Consider the following 22,752-nt stretch of genomic DNA (forward strand, 5'->3'; position numbering starts at 1 on the left):
ACTAAAAAAAATCACCAAAAATCAGGGTCAACTCGGATCGTTTTACACCCTTCGGCAAAGTTGTAGGGAATTGAATTTATTACAAGAATCTCACACTTGGACAATTTTGGGCGAGACCCGCGCCATACTGAAACGATGTTTTTTCTGCATTTTTGCGACATTCCCCATATAAATGTCAACGATAAAAAGCAACCCTTAAACCTTAATCAATTTCGCTCAAAATTGGCACAGATACTTATTTTTGCCTAATAAATCGAGTCAGCGGGTATCCAAAATGTAGATTTTTTTTTATTGTCACCCTGTTTAGCAGTTGCATTTTTGAAGGATTATTTGAAGTTTATTTTTAGGAGCATCCAAGAGTCACAAACTTTGAACAATATTTACAACGACTTAATTGTTAAATTGTGAATTACAGTACCGCTTAACTAGTTCATTTAACAAAGCGGATTGTTTTTTCCTCATTTTTGGTTTTTGCTTAAGACATTCTTTGCATTTTTTTCTAGACCAAAAACTTTCAAAAATTGTCCAAAACGGACTCATTCTCTTGAAAATAAGTTTTTTTTTTTGCTGTAGGAGGAATTAAAAATCACATAATTCTTAAAACTACTAACCTGACGTTTTCCATAACCCTATCATACCTAGAACCCCTGCCCCTTGCAAAGTCCCAACGCCGATTGGATAAACCCAAAACCGAGCCTCTTCCATCGCCACTGTCGTCATTCTGGACAACAACATTATTCCCTACCGACTCAGATTCACCCGAAATTCACCACACAAACACCACTGCTGTCGATCTACCTGCACTCGATCACTCGCACACACATTCGCAACCTGCTACCCGAACGAATGATCGTCGTCGATCACCGCCGGCCTTATTGCTGTGGAAGGCTTTATAAACCCTCGGCCCAACTCGAACGAACGAATTCACTGATCGCACGCGGTTCACCTAGAACGGTTCGGGAGTTGCGCCGAGAACGCGCAAAGTGCACTTAACAGAAAATTAAGACATTTTTAATGTGAGTTGTGTTAATTGTTGATCTAACAAAAAACTAGTCATTCGTGTGTTGGGAGCGGGTTTTGTGGTTTGGTTTTATAGTGATTGCCAATTAAGGTTGAAGTAATGTGATTGGAAGAAACTTCCCTGTTTGAACAAATGTGATATTGAAAGGGGGAATAACATGGTCAGGACGTGTAACTTTTAAGCAGTGACATCAAAGTGAGTGAAAAGTTGATTCACGATCTGTGAAACGGTCGTGAATGGGAATTACAGCATTTGAAGAGTTACAAGAGTGTTGCAAAGTCTCGAACTCGAGCAGCCATGGCCGGAGTAGTCAACAGGTCATTCGTCGGAGATGACTCCACGGGAGTCACCAACAACAACAACAACAACAACAATGTCACAGAAAACGGTTCCGGACCTCCGGGCTCGGTCACGGTTGGCAACGTCGAGGAGCAGCCCCAGGAGGAGCGTGAAAAGTGGAGCAACGGAGCCGAGTTCCTGCTGTCCTGTATAGCAATGTCGGTGGGACTCGGCAACGTGTGGAAGTTCCCCTCGACGGCGTTCCGAAACGGGGGTGGCGCCTTCGTGATCCCGTACCTGATCGTCCTGCTGATCGTGGGCCGACCGATCTACTACCTGGAGATGGTCATGGGGCAGTTTTCGAGCCGGGGCAGCGTCAAGGTGTACGACGTGAGCCCGCTGATGAGAGGTACGAAAATCCCCGAATTTGTTGTTGTTGTGTGGAAGTCGAGTCGAGAAGGGACAAATTAGACCTAAGTGATTGTGTCGCGACGAAGGGTTGGGTTTGTGGTGTCTAAACGGTTGTGTAAATATCTGGTCGGGCACGGGTGCAGGTGCAAAGATAGATTAAGTAGCTGGTTAGACAAGTGCCCATTGTCCGGACACCCCGTAGGTGATAGAACTGGAGCGATCGGGCGAAGGAATGCAATGAGATCGGGCCTGCAATGATAATGAGTGTGCTGAAATAGATTGGGAATGTGACTCGGTATGATGGGACAGCTGTTTGGTTGAGGTAGTAATTGAGGAGGATGGAAAAAGTGCATTTATTAGTGAAATTATCATCGCAATCATACTAATGATATGATGAGAGAAACGTGATTTTTCTTTTTCAAACACGGAACATCGATGTTCTTAGTTTTCTGAAGAGTGCTATGAATGAAATATTTATAGAATGTAACATGTTTTTTTTTCATTGTTTCAGGAACATAGTCAAAAGTAGGTCGCAATATTTGTAAATAGCTCCATGTACATGTGCGCGTAAGACATGGGCCTGTTTGAAATACAATAAAATTAGTTTGATTTTTTTCCTAAAAAAAACTCAATTAAATTGTCAATCAATTTATAAAATGTTATTGATATTTAAGTTTTAGTAAAACAAAGATTTTGATCCCAGGATTCCAGAAGCAATATACATTGAAAAAAAAACACAATTTTGAAAGCATAGTAATTCTATATTATTTTGTAAATAAACACTTTTTTGTATTTATTTTATTTAAATTCCACTTTGTCCATGCTTCCTATGTCAAAAAGTCGTTTTGCATCATTTGTTTTTTCGATACAAGGCTCCATACAACTTTGCGAGTTGTGAATATTCAAAATCCTGTATCTTGAAAACGGATAATCTGATCAACAAATTGTAGGTTATGATTAGAAGTATTCAGGAAAAATAGGTACACGGAAAAAAACTAGATTTTTTAAGTTGACTTTCAGCAATAATTTCAGTGCTGAAATGAGAACTTTCCACCATTCATTTTTAAAAGTGTTACTATTCAATTCTGTTATTTTTGGTATAAAAAATTAAGCTTTTCGTCGATCGAGAGAATGACAGCAACTGTAAGTTGTTTTACGACGGAATTGCAATAAATACTTTTTCAGCCCCTTGATTTTTAGGGCTGATTTTGAAAGAGGGGTTGGAGTGGCATAAACTAAAAAAAAGTTGCAGCGGCCTAATTTTCAATGTTTAAAAAAACACTTCCTTAAAAAGAAATAAGCTTCACATTCTATGTGATTATGCAATAATTCCTCTTTAATTTTTTAACGTAAAAAAACGTTTCTATTTGGCATGACGCATGTTTGTATGCTGATTTTAAGCAAAAATAAAAACCAATTAGGCAAATGTCTCACTTTATTTTATTCAACTTGTTTCATAAAAATCTCAAATGAAATTATTGAAAGGCTTGAGAACAACCCGAAAACGAGTGATTTTGATCATTCGTGGATTTTTATGTTGTAAAATTAAATAAGAGCGAAACAGTTTGGAATCAAATTGAAAATTTATTACACTTCCGACAATTCTTCACAAAAATCAATAAAATTAAGAAGCTAGGATTTGTTCTATACGCCAGTGCTATTGAAAATAAATCTAGATTTTTTAATTTGATTTTTCATCGCTAAAAATTGAACTCTCAAAATACGTGGTTTTTTAAATTTCAATTTTTTTTCATATGTTTAAGAAGATTCAAAACGGCAAAATCTTTTGCTTTAGTTTTTAGAATGGTGTAAAATCTGCTACCAGAGAAACTAGAATTAAGCCTTTGCTAAATTTTCTAACTTTAATTATTAGAATGAAGAGTAAACAGTTGAAAGGTCTTTAAACATTTATTTTATTCATTTTAAACTATTTTAAATAACTGGATAGATTTTAAAAAAAATTAAAATTAGGGGAAATTCTCGTATGTTTGGCTGGTTAAGCACTCGCTGCTAACTCCATCCAATTTGCTTAATTTCACTATTCAAACAACTAATTTTGCAAAACTTTTGATAGAAACTTGCTTGCTCACTTCTTATTGAGCTATTTATCACTCGATTTCAGTCGAAATCGCTTTTAATAAGCTGTAATTGAATGTCAAAGTGCTGATATGGCAACATTAGAGGCATGCGTTAATTAGATGCTGTTCCCCTATTATCAAAGAAAAAAAGAAGAAAATTTTAGAAATGTTCAATTCTACCATTGAAAATTGAATCAATAGTTTTCGAGAAATCGCGTGTTGAAACTTTTGGCAACACAGAGACTCATTTTTCAAAAATTGAAAAAAAATTAAAATTTTCTCAGTTTTTCAAAAAAAAATTGTGTAGGAGAACTTTTCCGTCATTAAGTATTTTTAAATTTAATTTTCACAGCATTTCGCATTTCAAGAATATATTTTCAGGTTTTTGTCCAAATGTCACTTTGTTTGTTATGCATAATGCAAATAAGACCTATTGAAATTTTATTTCAAGGTATTGTCGTTGACATAGAGCGTCGTAATAAAAAAAAGTTCAAAGCTATTATAATCTCAAGAGATATTTAATTTCAAGAATTCCTGAAATCAATATGTTAAACTCAATTTTATTTCTGTTTTATTTTTTAAATAATTCAGAAATGTCAAATCAAGTGAAAATGGAAAAATAAACGATGCAATCATATCTCCGGAGCATGTTTAAGTATCTGGAGTATTTCCAATGATAATAAATTAAATTTATAAAGTAGCATCTACGGGTAAATACCAATGCTATGCTTTGCTATGCATAATAAATTAAATTTATTTTATCTTTAAACAAGTTCTGAAACAACCGTAATTTAAAATAATTAAAGGACTTTTAAATACCTCAGAAATGTTTTATTAATTAAGTTTCAATTGATTGTACAAAATTATTCGAAATAAATATGTTGAAAAGTTGCAAGAATTTATGAAATTGTTGAAGAATCTTCTTCAAAATTTCTGGTATCAAGGGAAGTTAGGAAAAAAAAATTAATACATATATATATTTAAAAATCAGAACAGATTTTGTTTTAAAACCATTTACAATCTATTACCCTAAAATAAAATTACTTTCAGTGAGGGTACAAGATTTATCATTCGTTATGAGTTTCTAATAAAAACAATTGAATTGATATCTTATTAGTATATATGTTCTAGATTGATCCACAACTTTTTGTAAAATTTTGAGAAACTTGCTTGCTCACATTTTTCTAAAAAAAAATAAGAAAAAAATTTTGCCTGGAAATATTTAAATAAATAAGAGTAATTCTCCGCCAACTCACACAGCGATTGCCCCGACCCCTCTTCGATTTGCGTGAAACGTTGTCCTAAGGGTTAACTTGTGTCCCTGATCACGAATCCGAGGTTCGTTTTTTGATATCTCGTGACGGAGGGTTGGTACGACCCCTTTCATTTTTGAACATGCGAAAAAGGGGTGTTTTTAATAATTTGCAGCCTGAAACGGTGATGAGATGGAAATTTGATGTCAAAGGGGATTTTTATGTAAAATTCGACGCTCGATTTGATGGCGTACTCAGAATTCCGCAATAAACGTATTTTTTATCGAGAAAAACACAAAAAAAAAATTAAAAACTCTGCCATTTTCCGTTACTCAACTATAAACATTTTTGGAACATGTCATTTTAAAGGAAATTTAATGTGGTAATTTTCTCATTTAGAACAAAATTTTTCATTTTAAAATTTCGTATTTTTTCTAACTTTGCCGGGTTGTTTTTTAGAGTGAAAAAATGTTCTACAAAGTTGTAGAGCAGACAATTACAAAAATTTTGATATAGAAACATACGAGGTTTGCTTGTAATCATAATTTAGTCACAGCAAATTTCAATCTAAAGAAAAGCTTTGCAAGTTTCTGTTTGACTTGGAATTTTCCATTCCTTCCAGAAAATTAAACTGCATCGATTTATCACTAAATTATCTCATCAGAATCTTTGCGTAACGTTTGCTTCAATGTATACCCCCAACAATTACAAAATTGTTTGATTAAGCATATCACCGTTGACAGTCAACCATTGCCATTACGACACTGCAACTGCAACTGTAATTTCCATTCTAAACACTCGGGAAAGAAACAAATTGCATTCCATGTGGCGGTCACGTGCCCGTAGATCAATCAGCCCCATCCAGTGGGAACCAAAACCGCTGCTGTCTGGTTTCAATTATCCTGCAACTTATTCCCTTTACTTCTTTTTATTTGCAGGTATTGGCCTCGGCCAGATGATCGCCATGTCGATCGTTATCTCGTACTACGCGGCCACCATCGCGGTCGCCATTCGCTACTTTGTGGCGTCGTTCAGCACGGAACTTCCGTGGGCCACGTGCGACCCGGCCTGGACCGACGTCAACTGTATCAACTCGTCGAGTTCGATGGGCAAGTCGAGCTTTGTGAACTCAACGCTTCCGGTGCAGACATCGGCGGAGCTGTTCTACACGAGGTCGGTGACTGGTGAGGATTATCTGGTTGGGGACGAGATTGGTCTGCCCGATTGGAGGTTGGCGCTCTGTTTGCTGTTCATCTGGGTGTGCATAACGTTCATGCTGATCAAGGGAATTCAGGGATCGGGGAAGATCTCCTATTTTCTGGCTCTGTTCCCGTACGCAGTGATGCTGTTTTTCGCTGTATATTGTTTCAACCTGGAAGGAGCAGGGAACGGACTGCTCTACTTCATCACCCCCGATTGGGATAAACTCCTAACCGTGAACGTCTGGAAGGAGGCCGTCTCGCAGTGTTTCTTCTCCCTGTCGATCTGTTTCGGAGGAGTGATCGCGTACTCGTCGTTCAACAACTTCTCCAACAACATCTACCGCGATGCGATGATCATCTCGTGGACCGACACCTTTACCTCGCTGCTTTCGGGTGGAATCGTGTTCGCGATCATTGGCCATCTGGGCGTGGTGACCGGCGAGACCGATTATACCAAGGTGGTCCATCCGGGCGCCGGGTTGACCTTCATCACGTACCCCGAAGCGTTGGCCAAGTTTGAGCACGTGCCGAATCTGTTTGCGGTGCTGTTCTTCTTCATGTTGTTTGTGCTGGGCATCGGAAGCAACACCGGAATCATAACCAGTGTGGTGACCGCGATTCGGGATCAGTTTCCGGGGCTGAAGAACTGGAAGATTGTGCTGGTGATCAGCGCGCTGGGATTCTCGACCGGGTTTCTGTTTATTACGCCGGTAAGTGAAGACTGTAAACCCTCACGCCCATCTCAGAATCTAATCAACGTTTTTCCCACCTCTGCCCCTCCTCCCACCAGGCCAGCTCCCGGGTGATTGAGTACGTCGACTACTACGGGGTGACCTTCGTGACGCTGACGCTGGCCGTCGCCGAGCTGGCGTGCTTCTGCTGGATCTACGGGGTGCAGCGGATCTGCCGCGACATCGACTTCATGCTGGGCCTCAAGACGAGCATCCTGTGGCGCGTGTGCTGGAAGTACGTCACCCCCATCGTGATTGCGATCATCCTGCTGCTGACGTTCGCCACCGGCAACCCCCCGGAGCGGATCGCGACAGGGTTCCACGGTGAGTAGGGGGTTCCGGGATTCTAGAGAAAATGGTTACAAAATAACAGTTTTCTTGCTGATTAATACTTTAGAATGGCTTTCCATAACCAGTCGAACTTTTTTTTAATATCTGTCTATAAATCGATTTATAATTTCATTTTTTTCTTTGCAACGATCCATTTTTTTAAGATTTAAATTTGTTTGAAATAACTATTGCAACTGATATGGTTTGTAGGAAGATTTACATTTGGGTAATTCTCTACCAACACACACGAAATCGGGAAAAGTTGCCCCGGCCCCTCTTCGATTTGCGTGAAACTTTGTAAAAAGGGGTAATTTTTGTCCCTGATTACGAATCCGAGGTCCGTTATTTGATATCTTGTGACGGAGGGCGTGACACGCGAAAAAGACATGATTTGGTCTCAATGGTATTTTTATGTAAAATTGGACTTCCAATTTGATGGCGTACTCAAAATTCCGTAAAATCGTATTTTTCGTCGAAAAAAAAATACAATAAAGACATTTTTCGTTACTCAACTGTTAAAAATTTAGGAACATTTCATTTTAGGTACTTTTCCAATCTGGGACTATTTATTAACCACGTGGACACTCAGGGGGGGGGGGTCTTAATGATTGTCCACGCTCCATACAAAAAATACTTTTTTTTTTTTGTATGGCCAATTGTCCACGAGACGTGGGGGGGGGGGTGAGAATTCCAAAAAAGTGTCCACGTGGATTGTGGATGGTCCTTCTACATTTAGAACAACATTTGTAATTTCAAAATTACCATTTTTCATAATTTTGCAGGGTTATTTTTTAGACTGTAACAATGTTCTACAAAGTTGTATAGAAGACAATTAAGAAACAATTTGATATATAAACATCAAACATTGTTAAATGCAAAATAAGCATGCAATTTATGCAAATTATTTTATTAACTATGGTCATGGACTTTTACAAACACTGCTACCTGAATTTCTTTCAGAAAATTCATGCCAGCAATTCATGATTTTTTTTTCAACATGCAATTTTTTTACATAAAAATTCTATAAATAACAAAATTACTCGTTTTTTAAGACTTTTTCTTATTTAACTTTGATTTTATTTTGAATTTAAGATTAATATGAAATGCTTTTTTTTAATTCCTTATGCGAAAATAAAACAAAAAATTTACTAATCCAGACAAAAAGTTTGCTTGTTTTCCACTTTCTAAATGTTTATTTTTCGCATTAAAAAACTGAAATGAAAAGCAACCGTTAAAAATAAAACTTAAAACCTGTTAAACCCAGCAAAATTTAAATAAAAATACTGTCGGTGAACCTGTCGTAGAGATTTGGCAGAAAAAAAATAATTACGATTTTTTTTAACATGCGATAACAAGCCTTCAAAAATAAATGTTTGAAGTATTTATAAATTCAACCCATCAAATAAAAATGTCAAAATAGCATATCAAAAACTCTCTGGGCATTACTCTATATTTCAAAAGATCAAAAACTTCCACAAAAAAAGGAAGAAAAGTCTCGTCAGCATTAACTATATTCATTCATTCAAATTCTCAAATTGAAGTTTTTTAAATCTCATTGAAACATTCCCACATTTTATAATGCCAATATCTCAGCAACTAAAATTTCAAATGGGCGTAATATTGCATGAAACGTAAGTCTTGAGTCCAAAAAAAAATGAAAATATTTTTCTCGAAAAGATCATAAAAATTCTCAATTAGTTGCTGAGATATTTGAATGAGAAAATGTGGAAATGTATGGATATAACTTAAAAAACCTAAATTTTCTTGTTTCTTTTTCTTTTATTAGCTGTAGTTTATCAATCAGAGGTCCAATTTGCAATCTCTCCTGGACAATTTTATTGGAAATTTTCTGAAAATATTGTCGGGAATGGTATTGACCATTCACTATTTTAAAAATCGAAAAATGTTGATTTTTCAGTTAAAATTAAACTTTAAGAGGCTTTATCTTGAAAAAGTTGCACTTTTTTGCAAAATATGTCATGTACTTTTCGATTGCAAATTTGAATTTACATTAAAAATTGAAGTCACAAAGTAAAAATTGAAGTTTTTGACAAGTCAATTTGGAATTAGGGGTCAAAAGTTACAGCAACTTAAGGTAATAAAAAAATGAAAATTTAAAACTCAAATATCTCAAAAAAGCGCAAGCCAAATTTTAAGCGCTAGGATGCATTCAAAGAGGTTATCTAGCACTATAAACGCTGAAAAAGTCCAGGGATATTTTTCTTTATACTCGAGATATTTTCATTTGAAAATTACTAATTTTCATGGAAAAGTATATGGGACCACTCTAACGAAATTCTAAAATTATCCAATTTTATGTTGTTCCATGTAATATCTACCCTCAGATTTGGGCCTAAGTGTCAAAAAACAATTTTTGGTCATATTTTGGGATTTCATGTAAAATTATCATTCAAACCCAAAATATCGATTTTTGACACTTTGGCTCAATTCTTAGGACAGATTCAGATTCAGCGGGCAAAATTAAATGGAAAAAACATATATTAAGACAATTTTCGAATTTCTTTAGGGTGGTCCCAAATGGTTTTCCTTTGAAAATTAGACTTTTTCAAATATAGATATCTCGAGTTTAAAGAAAAACACCCCTGAGTTTTTTACATCGTTTGTAGTGCTAGATCTCCTCTTTCAAATGCAACCCAGCGCTTAAAATTTGGCTTGCTCCTTTTCGAGATATTTTAGTTTTAAATTTGCATCTTTTTTACCTTAAATGGCTGTAACTTTGGACCCTTAAGTCCAAATTGACTTGTCAGAAAATAAAAATGATTTTTTTAAAGCTCTAAAAATGCCCCGAATATCACTTTTATCTAAAACTTAACCCTGAGTTGTCACGTTCAAAAACTGATTTTTAAAGTTTGCTCAGATGCTTTCTATAAATTTGGTCGTAGAAGGCGTAGATTACGAGATAAATTTTTGGTGTCTTCGACAAAGTTGCTTGAATTAGCAAGCCTAACAACTTTCTAGAAGACAAAAAAATCTTAAAAATATTCCTGAAAAGTAAGATTTTCAAAATCACCATAATCGTGAACCACCCCAATTTTCAACAAAACCAAAAGTTGCCCCTTCACTTTTACAACAACTCTTCTCAAGACAGCAAAGCTTCAAAACTCCACAATTTTTCGGAAAATCAATTTTTCACTTAATTTTGCGATCTGGACCACTGTGCAATGACAGCAAATGGTTTCTTTGGTCATATGGAAGGCCCCCACAAAGTTTGAGCCAAATCAAGAAATACAAAAAATAAAAATGGTTGAAATCGGCCGATTTTGTAGATAATTGTTCATTTATCTTTATTTACTAGAAAACAAAAATTTCTGGTACTTGGTACTTTTTTGGTTTTTTTTTTGTTGAAAATATTTTTTGCCAATGCTGCCCTTGTAGATTCGTATTAGATTGTTTTGATGGTGAAATTTGGGAATTGGAAAAAATCGACTTTAAGCGATAACAAAATAACAAAACGTTTTTTTTTTTCATTCCAGTTCTCGGTTGGTTCATCTACGCGGCCGCCATCCTCCCCCTGCCGATCCTGGCCATCCGCGCTGTTCTCGCCCAACCCAGCGACCTATCGCTGTGGAACCGAATCAAGCGGGCCGCCCGACCGCTGTCCAGCTGGGGCCCGGAAAACCTCGCGTTGAAGAAGAAATACGACGACTTTGTTGACGACGCTCAACGCGACGACGGTGCCAAATCCAGCAGCATTTTCCAGCGATTCCTCTTCCGACGGGAAAAGTCCTATTCGGTGAATCTTTAGGAAGAGGGGCTCGCAAGTTGATTTGCTCAATCAGACAAAATCAGACACAGTGATCGAAATCGAGTGAAGTCAGTATTAGTAGTTAGGGCTACCGCCGTAGAGCACAATGCACACTAATCGTTCCGATGACCGCCACAGGAGAAGGTTCATCGTCTATTGTAAGGTGAAATCTTTTGATCAGCGTAATGTTGCTGCTGCCGCCCTAAACCATGACTAGACACAAAATCACCCTTATCAATCTCATCAGAAGCGCGCGCTCGACAAGATCAACAGGGCGGGAACGGAGAGGTTTTCCACGGCACGAGGCATGTACGGCCGGTAGTAGCAATTCAGCGCAAGGCAAATTAGTATGCAAGCGATTTTAATTTGAGAAATGTTTTGTGTATAGATTAGTGTAGCAGACTACGAGCAGAGATAGAGTAATTTTATTTTGTATTTTTAAGCATTTTTTTTTTTACTTTTTCAATTACACTTGACGTCATTCAGTGCAGTATTCGGTGTAATTTGTTTCATTGCTTGTAACGGAAAGAAATCACGCATCAGCGAAATGCAAATTAGATGTGGTTGGAAACTGAGTTGCAGAGGGGGATTTCAGATGGGAAGGCAAATGCGTCAGTTCTTTAAGTGGATTGTAATTCCCTCCATGTGCTGGTCGCTGTGGTTTGGGCGGTATTCGGTGACCGTGCAATTACAGTCATAAATTACACTTGAAATAAATCAATATTGAAAGCAATTTCACAAACTTTAGACAATGATCAGCATCATCAAGAAATAACAGAAAACGACATATGTTTGCATTAAATATTTCAAAAGGTTTGTCTCCTGTCAATCATCAAATTTAGAAAAATACGCGGCGTCATATAAAAATTATATAATGTTCATTAAAAATAAACTTTTGAAACACAAACTTTACAACATATTTTGAGTAGAGTGCTTGCAAATACCCATGTTGTTAATTAATGTAACTAGACAGTTTATATAATAACTCGGTACGCTACAAGATTTGGTTTGTTTGTTTTTACAAAAAAAGTGTTAAAATTTACATCTCTTTATAGGTAATTGCATTTTTTCACATTCAGTCCAGACTCGATTATCCGAAGCCTCGATTATCCGATGTTTCAATTATTCGTATTTTTAATTTTCTTACTTTTAGCATCAAATTCAAGTTCTGCGACCCCTTTTCAGTCAAATTTGAATAGTTGATTGCCTTTTAGAGGTGGGCAAAACCGTTTTTTATGAGCCGCTTATCTTCATTCGCTCATTAAAAAGAGCGGCTCTTTTGAACGGCTCTTTCGCTCTTTTTCAAAATTTTGATGAAAGGCTGTTTTTAAGAATGATGGGATTTTTTGAGTTTTTTATTGAAAATTAATAAATTATTTTTTAAAAAAACTAAAAACGAGAAAAAGCGATTGCAGTCTCTATGTCTGAACGCTCGAGAAATGAAATGGCACCCAGACTAGGATTCTAGAATGTTGGAGAAAATTACTCTTAATTTAACGAGTTTGCTTTTATTTCTGTAAAAGTTTAACGAATGCTGATATTTTATTTGGAAAAAATACTCTGCAAACTCTTTTTTGCATTCTTTATTGCGATTTTTTTACATTATCGACTTGCTCAATATGGGCTACTGTCCAACATTTTGAGAGCTGAATCGTCGGATTTCGTTGGGGATCTACTTCAACTAGAGGTGGATAAAACCGATCTTTTTTAGGAACCGCTCATATTTGTTTGCTCATTAAGAAGATCGGCTCTTTTTTGCCCACCTCTACTTTACAATATAAAAATGCGTTTTTAAAAGTTTTTACTGCCATTTTGAGCGCCATCTTGGATTTTAAAATTCTAAATCAATTTAGCGTAGTTCATGGAATATACTTAAGCTCGAAAATCCAAGGCCTTCTGATAATCGAGTATGGTAGTTTGTAAATAACCTGTGAAAACGTTTTCGTTTGGTAAGGAATGTTTTGCAAATGATACATTTACCTCAATTCTCTAATTTAAAAAAGGGGGTATTTTCGTATAGATAATTATTTTCAAGTTTTTAAGATTAGTCCCAATCACCTTTTGTAAACAAAGCCGTTTTTTCGATCAATTTTCGTTCAATGTATGAATGGTCGACTTCAAAATGCCTCAAATTGTTTTTTTTTGCAATTCCGTCGTGAAACTACTCACTTTTCCTGTCATTCTTGAACGACGAAATAGCCTACTTTTCTGTACCAAAAATAACAGAATCGAATAGCAACACTTTTCAAAATAAATGCTGAAAAGTTCTACTTTTCAGCACATGTTTCGAAAAGTAACACTTTTCAACATTTTTTTGATTTTAACGATTTATTGACAAAATACATGAAAACTTAAAATTTCACTCAGTGTGTGTTTTTTGGAATTGCAAAAAATGTTGTATTGAATTCGTTGCAAAACTTGATTTTTTTCAGCACTCTTCGTATTTATCCAACTCGGTGAACCTCGTTGGATAAATGTACGACTCTTGTTGAAAAAAACCTCTTTTTGCAACTTGTTGCAACTACTATATATGCATGTCCTTTAAATGCTTTTTACTGGAAAATAAAGTTTTTGTAGTTGTAACTCAATTGTTGAATATTAGCCGATTCCAACTGCAGCTTTTGACGATTCAACAACTCTGAATCTGGGTCTTTAAAAAGTACCCGACTCCATTGACTTCAACATGACAATACGTACATTTTTGTCGAAGACACCAACAAAATAATAAACACCAGTTTGGTAAGGACAACTGCAAGATAGGAAAATTCTCGTTTGTTTGGATGGTTAACTCAGTCCTGATCCCGTTTGATTTGCAAATTCTAAATAGAGAGGATTGGTTTTGACAAATTGTTTTGCAGAAGTTTTGAGAACAACTTCCTTGCTCACTTTCATTTTTTGCTTCACTGATAAAAAAAAGTTGTCTTTTAGAAGGTGGAAAATTTGGTGGTTGAATATTACCATTTTCCTAAGTAATTTTACCTAAAAAATGTGTAAAAACTTGAACCTGATGAAAAATTTTCAGAAAAAAATACCATGTTTGAAAATGCGATATTATTTATAGTTGATAAAGTCAAAATACCGTAAACTGGGGTCAATCGGGACACATGGGGCGAATTGGGACTGCAGTTTTAACGATGTTGGAGCACAATATTTTGATTTTTCTTGTTGGTTTCGGTTAGAACAGACTCAGACCAACAAAATGTGTACAATACATCCATTTCCAAATTTGAAAACTTTAAGTGCTCTAAAAACTGCCTTCCCTATTCAAACTGAAGTCCCAATTCACCCCAGATTACGGTACACATTCGGAAATTCCCCACGAAAACAGCATGGTTCAAAAAAAAGTTCTCCGATCGGGCTCATAATTTTTCTGGGGGTACCTTGGCCGAAATAATTAGACCCATTTTTTTTTTGTTTGGCCATTAGGGTGACCTATGTTAGGGTGGTCCAAAAAATTGCCATTTTCGTTGATTTTCACAAAAAAAAAACTTTTTTTTTTAAATCATAACTCTGCGCCATTTTAACAGATTTTAGCTGTATTGGACGCAAATGAAAGGGTATTAGATAGGCTTTTGAGGAAAAAAAGTTTCAAATATCATATCCACATTTGAAAAGGTCGTATGAAAACTTAAAATGATGTTTTGACGGTTTCGGGACCAAAGAGCCTTTGTCTGAACATATGTTTACCGAATTCCTCGAAAATTTTTACAAATCATATAAAAAAAGAAAAAGTTATGTTTTCAATATTCCGTGAAACGATTTATTGAAAATAAAAACTGGGTTTTTCTACGCGCCATGGGAAATGACGAAAAGGGGAGAAATTGACTATTTTCACTAAAATTACGAAAACTTTGAAATTAAAGCGATGTTTGAGTACCAACCAACGCAACTACGGATCTAAATTTTTTAGGCAAAGAACACCCTGTGAAATTTTTGAATCGATATGAGCGCCTTTATTTTGAGGGGGTGGGGGTTGTTTTTGTGGGTAATTCTTGTAGTTCCAAGTTCTACGTTAGGTGGTTACATACATGTAAATCGACAAATAAATCAGAGGTAAGTGTAAACACACACTTAATTTTACTAAAAATCGGTTTTCAGGGCATTAAAATACATGAGTAATTCTCGCTGAAAGTGGACCACTATTTACACAAGGTGCTCAAAAATCAAAAGCAATGTACTTTTCCAATAGCCCCCACCAAGTTATGAAAGAAACCATGTTTGGTTGGTTGAATTTGTCCTCAACTCGGCGCTACGAAGCTAAAACATTTTTTTTAATTGGTTATTTTTTGACTTAGGCGCGTCTACAAAATTGCTAATAACTTTGCAAAACTTCAACGAACCCTTGATGTTTAGGGGTGTTTTGGAAAGGAAATGAGCAGAGCTTTCGAATGCACTTGTCAGAAAAATACCGTTCCATACATTTTTTAGCCATAAAACAACAATGTATTTTTAAAAGTCATTTTTGAAGGCCGGCGCCCCGCTTTATCGAAAAACTGACAAATCCATTCGAAAGCTGAGACGATTTCACATAAAGGACCAATAAATCTAAGGTGTATGTTCCTCCTATCTTTTTTAATCTTATTTTGATTCTGAGAGCGCAGCGCTCCGTTCGTATTTCGGGCGCCCAAAATGTTGCATTAGCGTGCCCCAATTTAAGGTTTTGTCGAACAATATAGGTGCTCACTTTTTTAAGGATAGTTTATTATTCAAAGATCAAGATGCACTATTGATAATTGACCAATATTTAAGGTTTTGGGTTCTGCCAGGCAATTTAATGTCGAAAAGTTGTTTTTGTTTACTTTTTTTGTTGTTAAATGCTTATTTACAATTGGGTGGACATTTTTACAGTAAAACTAATGAATGTAGCATGTAGGAAATTTCACTACGAACATTTTTCTAGAGGAGAAAACGTAATTTCGATACTCCAACGCAAAGATATTTGAGTTTTAGTGAGAAAAAAAGTGCCAATTTTACAAATTTCCCAGAATTAACAAGCACGGCCTATTATTTACATGCGGCATATGTTTTGGAAGCCAAAGTATGGTTTCTTACAATTATTTAGGTAGCTGAATTCGGATCTGCAATCAAATTTCAGATAAACAGTGAAATTTCGAGCCACACCCAAAAGTGATTTGCGGTAATATGCTGTAATTTCAATCGCTAGTGAATTCGGTCATATTTAATCTTTTGCTCACCTTTACTAAAATATCAATTACTCTCGGATTTTTTTATGAAGAATGTTTTTTTTCAAGTTCTGATTGTTTTGAGAATGTCAGAAAACCTCGTTTTGTGATTTGGCTGGTTTCAATGTAAACTTAAAAATAAATGAAGGAAATTAAAGGAATTTTTTTTATGATTTTGTGGAACGATTGTATACGTCAGTCATTAATTAATGACGATTTCCATAACTTTGCAAGGAATAGAAAAATCGCTCCCAACCATTTTCACTACATGCAAATAACATTTAGGCGTGGCTCAAATATCACTGTTCACTGTTTATCTGAAATTTGATTGGAAATCCAAATTCAGCTACCTAAATAACTCTAAGAAACCATACTTTGGGTTCCAAAACATATGCCGCATGTAAATAATAGGCCGTGCTTGTTAATTCTGGGAAATTTGTAAAATTGGCACTTTTTTTCTCACTAAAACTCAAATATCTTTGCGTTGGAGTATCGAAATTACGTTTTCTCCTCTAGAAAAATGTTCGTAGTGAAATTTCCTACATGCTACATTCATTAGTTTTACTGTAAAAATGTCCACCCAATTGTAAATAAGCATTTAACAACAAAAAAAGTAAACAAAAACAACTTTTCGACATTAAATTGCCTGGCAGAACCCAAAACCTTAAATATTGGTCAATTATCAATAGTGCATCTTGATCCTTGAATAATAAACTATCCTTAAAAAAGTGAGCACCTATATTGTTCGACAAAACCTTAAATTGGGGCACGCTAATGCAACATTTTGGGCGCCCGAAATACGAACGGAGCGCTGCGCTCTCAGAATCAAAATAAGATTAAAAAAGATAGGAGGAACATACACCTTAGATTTATTGGTCCTTTATGTGAAATCGTCTCAGCTTTCGAATGGATTTGTCAGTTTTTCGATAAAGCGGGGCGCCGGCCTTCAAAAATGACTTTTAAAAATACATTGTTGTTTTATGGCTAAAAAATGTATAAAACGGTATTTTTCTGACAAGTGCATTCGAAAGCTCTACTCATTTCCTTTCCAAAACACCCCTAAACATCAAGGGTTCGTTGAAGTTTGGCAAAGTTATTAGCAATTTTGTAGACGCGCCTAAGTCAAAAAATAACCAATTAAAAAAAATGTTTTAGCTTCGTAGCGCCGAGTTGAGGACAAATTCAACCAACCAAACATGGTTTCTTTCATAACTTGGTGGGGGCTATTGGAAAAGTACATTGCTTTTGATTTTTGAGCACCTTGTGTAAATAGTGGTCCACTTTCAGCGAGAATTACTCACATGTTAAAATGTTAAAATATATAATTTCATGTATTTTAAAAACAAATTAGAAGACATTTGGTTGTATCATTGCTGAGACATAAATATTTGAAGTTAGAAGTTTCAAAACACAACTGCCACGACATCTTATCACTGCCTTGACCAAATCGGCTCAAAATGTTGGTGAAGACTCGTTAAACCAGTCCTGTGTGCATGACGAAGGCCAATTTTCAAAAAACTTAAAAAAAGATAAAAATATTTTCGTGTTTTTCATACAAATAATCATCAGATGTTGATTATAGAATTTAAAAAAAAGCAAAATTTCAAAATTAGGCTTCGTCATGCACACGGGATATGTCTTGAGCTAATTTGGTCCATCCCATCTCGAGATATCGTGACACCCGTTCGAGAAAAACGCCCAGAAAGTTTGACAGTCCGCTTTTCGCTCGGCAAAATGTTGAGCATAAAACCGTCTCTAACTCAGTTTAATCATGTAATATCTTCATGAAACTTTCAGGAGTGACTGAACATATTCTTTTTTAGTGGATTCAATAAATTTTCTGTAATACGAAATTTTGTGATTTTCAACATTTATGTAACCCTTTAATTGAAAGTAAACAGAAAACAGTAATAATCCACGTGAAAAACAACGCACAGCTAGAAAAAAAACCACCCAACGACTAACAGTTTTGTTTGTACTAGACTACGTCACAGCAATTCAACAAAGCGGTTTGTCGTGATTTTTAGCTACAGTGTTGTAGCAAAATTGCGTTAAATTGCTATAACAACATTTACCCACGGTATGCGGAGCTCAAACCCAAACCTGCCCCGACGAAGCCCCGTCACGCAAGTTTGACTGCTTTATGAATTAAAATGTTAAATGGGTTGCAGAAAAAAGGGTTTAAAAATAAACAACTGGGAAGCTAGCGAAAAACATGTGTTTTACTCCACTTTTGTAGACGCGGCTGGTGGGCATTAATCGTGTACTTGACTTTGAACTTGAAATCATAAATTCACGGAGGGAGGAATTCAAGTTAGTGGTTTAAAATCACGATCAACTCTGAAATTAAATTGTTAACTCGAGCAATAATATTTAGAACAGCTTATTATTATTTTTTGTTGAAACATTCATTATCAGAGCAAATACACATTTGAAAAATTCCATAACTTTGAAATTCTATGAAAAAATTTCTCGTTGTAAGTTGCATTCCTATATTTAACGTGCTTTGCGAATTCATTGTCATGGTCAAGGATTTTTTGTGCGTGATGTAAACCAAACAAGACTTGCATTTTTTGTTCTTCATTGAATCTGTTGCGCATTTCTGTTCTGTCATTAACCCAATGAGTATATTCAAACATTCCCTTTTATTAGCATCGTCATTCAAAATAACTGACCTATAAATAGCGCTGCAATTTTAGAGTTTAAATAAAGGCAATACAAACACATTTTGAGCTCTTCAAAAAGCATGTAGGCAATTGATCTAAAATGTTCATTCACTAGCAAGCCAAATTGATTTACAACGTGCAACATAATCATTTCCGAATGGTCTCATCAATCAATCCTTGAGTCAACCACCACCACCAGAAGGTCCAGATTGATATCTCACCTCATCGCGCACCAAGAAGCGTATTCATTTACATCAAAAGATGTTAATAACTACCATGAAAACGATTAATCGCGAGCCCCGCTCGACGAGGTAATTCATTGCTTTGAAGTCCGATCTGGTCGGCGAGTTGCACAAATCATTAGCAAAATGAACAACCTGACGGAAAAGGAATCGAGCATACGCGAAGAAGCGCCAGCAAGTCTCTGAATGAAGTTCGAATGAGCTTGGTGGGAAGAGAAGCCGGCATTTTATTGAGACGTTGAGAATAGAGAAGAGCGTTGAGCTGGTTGAGCTTTTGGAACGCACTGGGTAGCTAATCGGAGAGGAACTGGTTGTAGCAAAGCTTTGAAAAAGCTTTGTGAATGAACTTTGTTGTGGTTCATTGGAGATGGCACGGGGTTAAATAATGAAGATTATCTTACAACTACATACATTATTTATTAGCTAAAATTTTAAAAACGAATTTTAATAAAAGCAATACTATAGTTTTTTTTATCAAACTATCAGGTGACGTTATTTAATTAAATTTATTTATTATGGACACCATTTTAATTGACCTTATTGCGATAAAAAAAACAAAGAATAAATTAAAACACAATTATTTTTAACTCTATCTGTTTATATTTTCCATATCCAAACTAAAACCACATGAAAGTTAAAACTCAAAATTTAAAAATAGCCTGAAATTGTTCAAATGGATCCTTGGCCCAAATATAGAGCGTCCAATTTCCCGTCCCGGGAAAAAATTTCCCGGGAATTCCCGGGATTTCCCGAAAAATAATATTTCCCGTTTCCCGGGAAATTTTTAAATTTCCCGGGAATTCCCGAAATTCAAGCGGAAGTATACATTTTCCTTACTTTTTGGTCCTTTTTTTTTAATTTGAAAAAATTTTAATGAGTGAACCTAACTTAATTTTATTTATTTTAATCTACTGTGCATATTGAACTTATAAGAAAAACGGGGTATCAATGATAGGATTTCATTCTGTTTTTATATTTTTTTTCCAACTGGTAAGGTTTGTCTCAAGATTATTATTTTGTAAAACATGTACTGGGGTAGGCCACACAAGGTCCATGCACTATTGTTGGAAAAAAATGTTTTTCAATAGTATTTGAAAACTAGTGGCGTTGAAAATTGTATTTAGCATATTGGGGTGACTTTGTACAAAATATTTGTTGTTAAAATCAGATTTAATGTGTTCAAATTTTACACAATCACTAAGGTTGCTGATAAGTTTTTAAGAAGAAAAAGAAAATCAATGTGTAAATTTTACTTAACATAGTTTATAAGTTTTTTAACAATATACCTATAAATTTTTGGTGAAATTGATAAAAAGTCAAAATTTTGCCTAAAAATCCTTAAAATGAGTTTTGTTGATAAAATTACGGTCTAGAACAAGTTATTTGCCATGAAAAACATAATTTCTGCATGCTTTTATTTTTATTTTTTGGTTTTATGAGTCAACGTTATTCTTAAATATATTCCTTTGAAATGGTAACAGAGACAAATTTAAAAGCATTTTAATGGTTAAGAAGCATGGATTTTACTCACTGATTCAATATTTTATTTAAAAAAATTATACTTCTTAACAAAAAAAAATCAATTGATATAATGAGATTTTTTTTTTTACAATGTTGTATGATTTTTATAAACAGTCAAGCCATTAATTGACCCCTACACTCATTTTGAACATTAAAGTTGCAGTTCTATACAATTTTGTTGCAAAATATCAATCAGAAGCAGGATAAGATCAATTTTCGATAAATTTCAAATTTCCCGGGAATTCCCGGGATTTCCCGGGAAATTTGTTAAAAATTTCCCGTTTCCCGGGAATTTTGTAACCCCGGGAAATTGGACGCTCTACCCAAATAAAACCCCACATATTTTTTCACTTGGTCATTCGGGTATATTTAAAGTTGTAAGGGTGATCCAAAAATTTAAATTTTCGTTTTTTTTATCAAAAAATCATAATTTATCATCGTCTAAACAGACAGAACAAAGAGAAGAAAGGATTAAACTTTTATAGAGTGAATAAACAATTTTATGCCAGATCTATCTTCATAATTTGATGCTCAAAAAATGGGAAAAAAATAAGCTTTGAACTATTATAGAGATAATGATCAGCTCTGACATTGAATCTTAAAACCATAAATCATTGAAACAAATACAAAATATTTAACAATTTAAAATATTATTTTTCTACTGATTTTGTTCTGAAAATATAAGCGGATTTTTTTTCCTTTTCAAGAAATTTTAAAAAGTGAAGAATTACAACATTTTACACACTTAACTTTTTTTTATTAGTGTGAGCATTATGAAAATAGAAAAAAAAAACAAAATAAAAAAAACAGATTAAAATACAGAAAAAAGCTCAATAAGCTTAAGCAAAAATCATGCACATTTATAATAATGAAAAAAGGTCTTAGTCACGAATTGAAAACAAAATGATCACTTGAAACAGAGTTTTTTTTAAAAAGCTGTAAAATTATCAAAAATGTAAAATAAAATTCTAACAAAAAAATAAGTATAAATAAATACAATACAAAAAATATCTTGATATATACATATAAAATTATCTATCCAATTAAAAAAAGCATTTTGTCAAAATTAATAAAGCAAAGCACAACAATGAAAGATAATTTTTAACGAAAATTTTTAAGACTTGATAAATTTCTTTGAAACATGTCTCAAAAGTATTTTAAAAATCTTAATTTCATATTTAAGTTTTATTTCCAAAATTTTGAAGAAAAGGTATCCCCATTACAGTTATGTGACCAAACCAAAAGAATTCTATTTTTTAGATAGCATCGAAGTGGTCCATTTTAATAAAAAAATCAAATAAAAAGGAATTTAAAAAATAATTTTGTCGTATTGACATTGGCCGTTATGCACTTTAGCTCAATAGTTTATACTCTTGGTCCACTAACAAATTTTATCAAAATCAAGTTTTTGGAATTCAAAAAAATCTAATAGTTTTTTTTGTGAAGTAATTTTTGTGAAAAAGTACCAAAAACTTCAATTTTGCTGAAAAAACCAAATCGATCAGAAAATCCCTTCTGGCGTCCTTCATAAAGAACGTCAAGATAAAATCGGCCAAAATTTACCCCCTCCCCTTTCCCACTATGTCACACTTTGTCACGCTGGCATCTACCCCTCTCCTCAAAAAGTACGTCAGGTTTTGTCGGACCTCCAAGTCTTAATTAATTTGTACAATTTTTGAATGATTTACAAATAGGATAATTTTCAATATTCGGAGTTCAACCGTTAATGTTTATTATTTTGAAAGGTTATGTTTTGATTTATTTTGGTGAAAATTGTGTTGTAGTAATTTAAATCACCATTTATATATTTTTTTTGAAAATCTTATGCTTCCGGAAAGCGCCCTCTCCCCCTTAGAGCGTGACGTACTTTGTGGATGGAACCTCTCAAGATACGGGTTTTTAAACGTTTTCATAGAACTTCATAAGGAATCTGTGGACAAAGTTTCATTTAAATTAAAAAAAAACAAAATTAAAAATTGCAAAAAAATAGCGAAAAGCTCTAAAAAAATATTCCGTTTCAATTTAATTTGATGTATTCGTACTACAACCCTGGTCAAAGAAGGGGACGA

At 34.6% G+C, this 22,752-nt stretch overlaps 2 protein-coding genes across 2 annotated transcripts in view; one reads left to right on the plus strand and one right to left on the minus strand.

The window, feature by feature from the left end:
* The window catches only part of LOC120422931 (uncharacterized), a 114,752-nt gene that overhangs the window by 45,874 nt on the left and 46,126 nt on the right, over positions 1–22,752 (minus strand). The gene's annotated exons all lie outside the window — the stretch shown is intronic.
* On the plus strand, positions 916–11,564 carry LOC120422955 (sodium-dependent nutrient amino acid transporter 1-like). Its single transcript, XM_039586539.2, has 4 exons — positions 916–1,709; positions 5,981–6,954; positions 7,035–7,299; positions 10,800–11,564. The coding sequence occupies exons 1-4, from the start codon at positions 1,319–1,321 to the stop codon at positions 11,069–11,071; spliced, it is 1,902 nt and encodes a 633-aa protein (XP_039442473.1). The 5' UTR covers positions 916–1,318; the 3' UTR covers positions 11,072–11,564.

The sequence above is a fragment of the Culex pipiens genome, chromosome 2, assembly GCF_016801865.2.
Source record: "Culex pipiens pallens isolate TS chromosome 2, TS_CPP_V2, whole genome shotgun sequence".
Classification (NCBI taxonomy): Eukaryota; Metazoa; Arthropoda; class Insecta; order Diptera; family Culicidae; genus Culex; species Culex pipiens.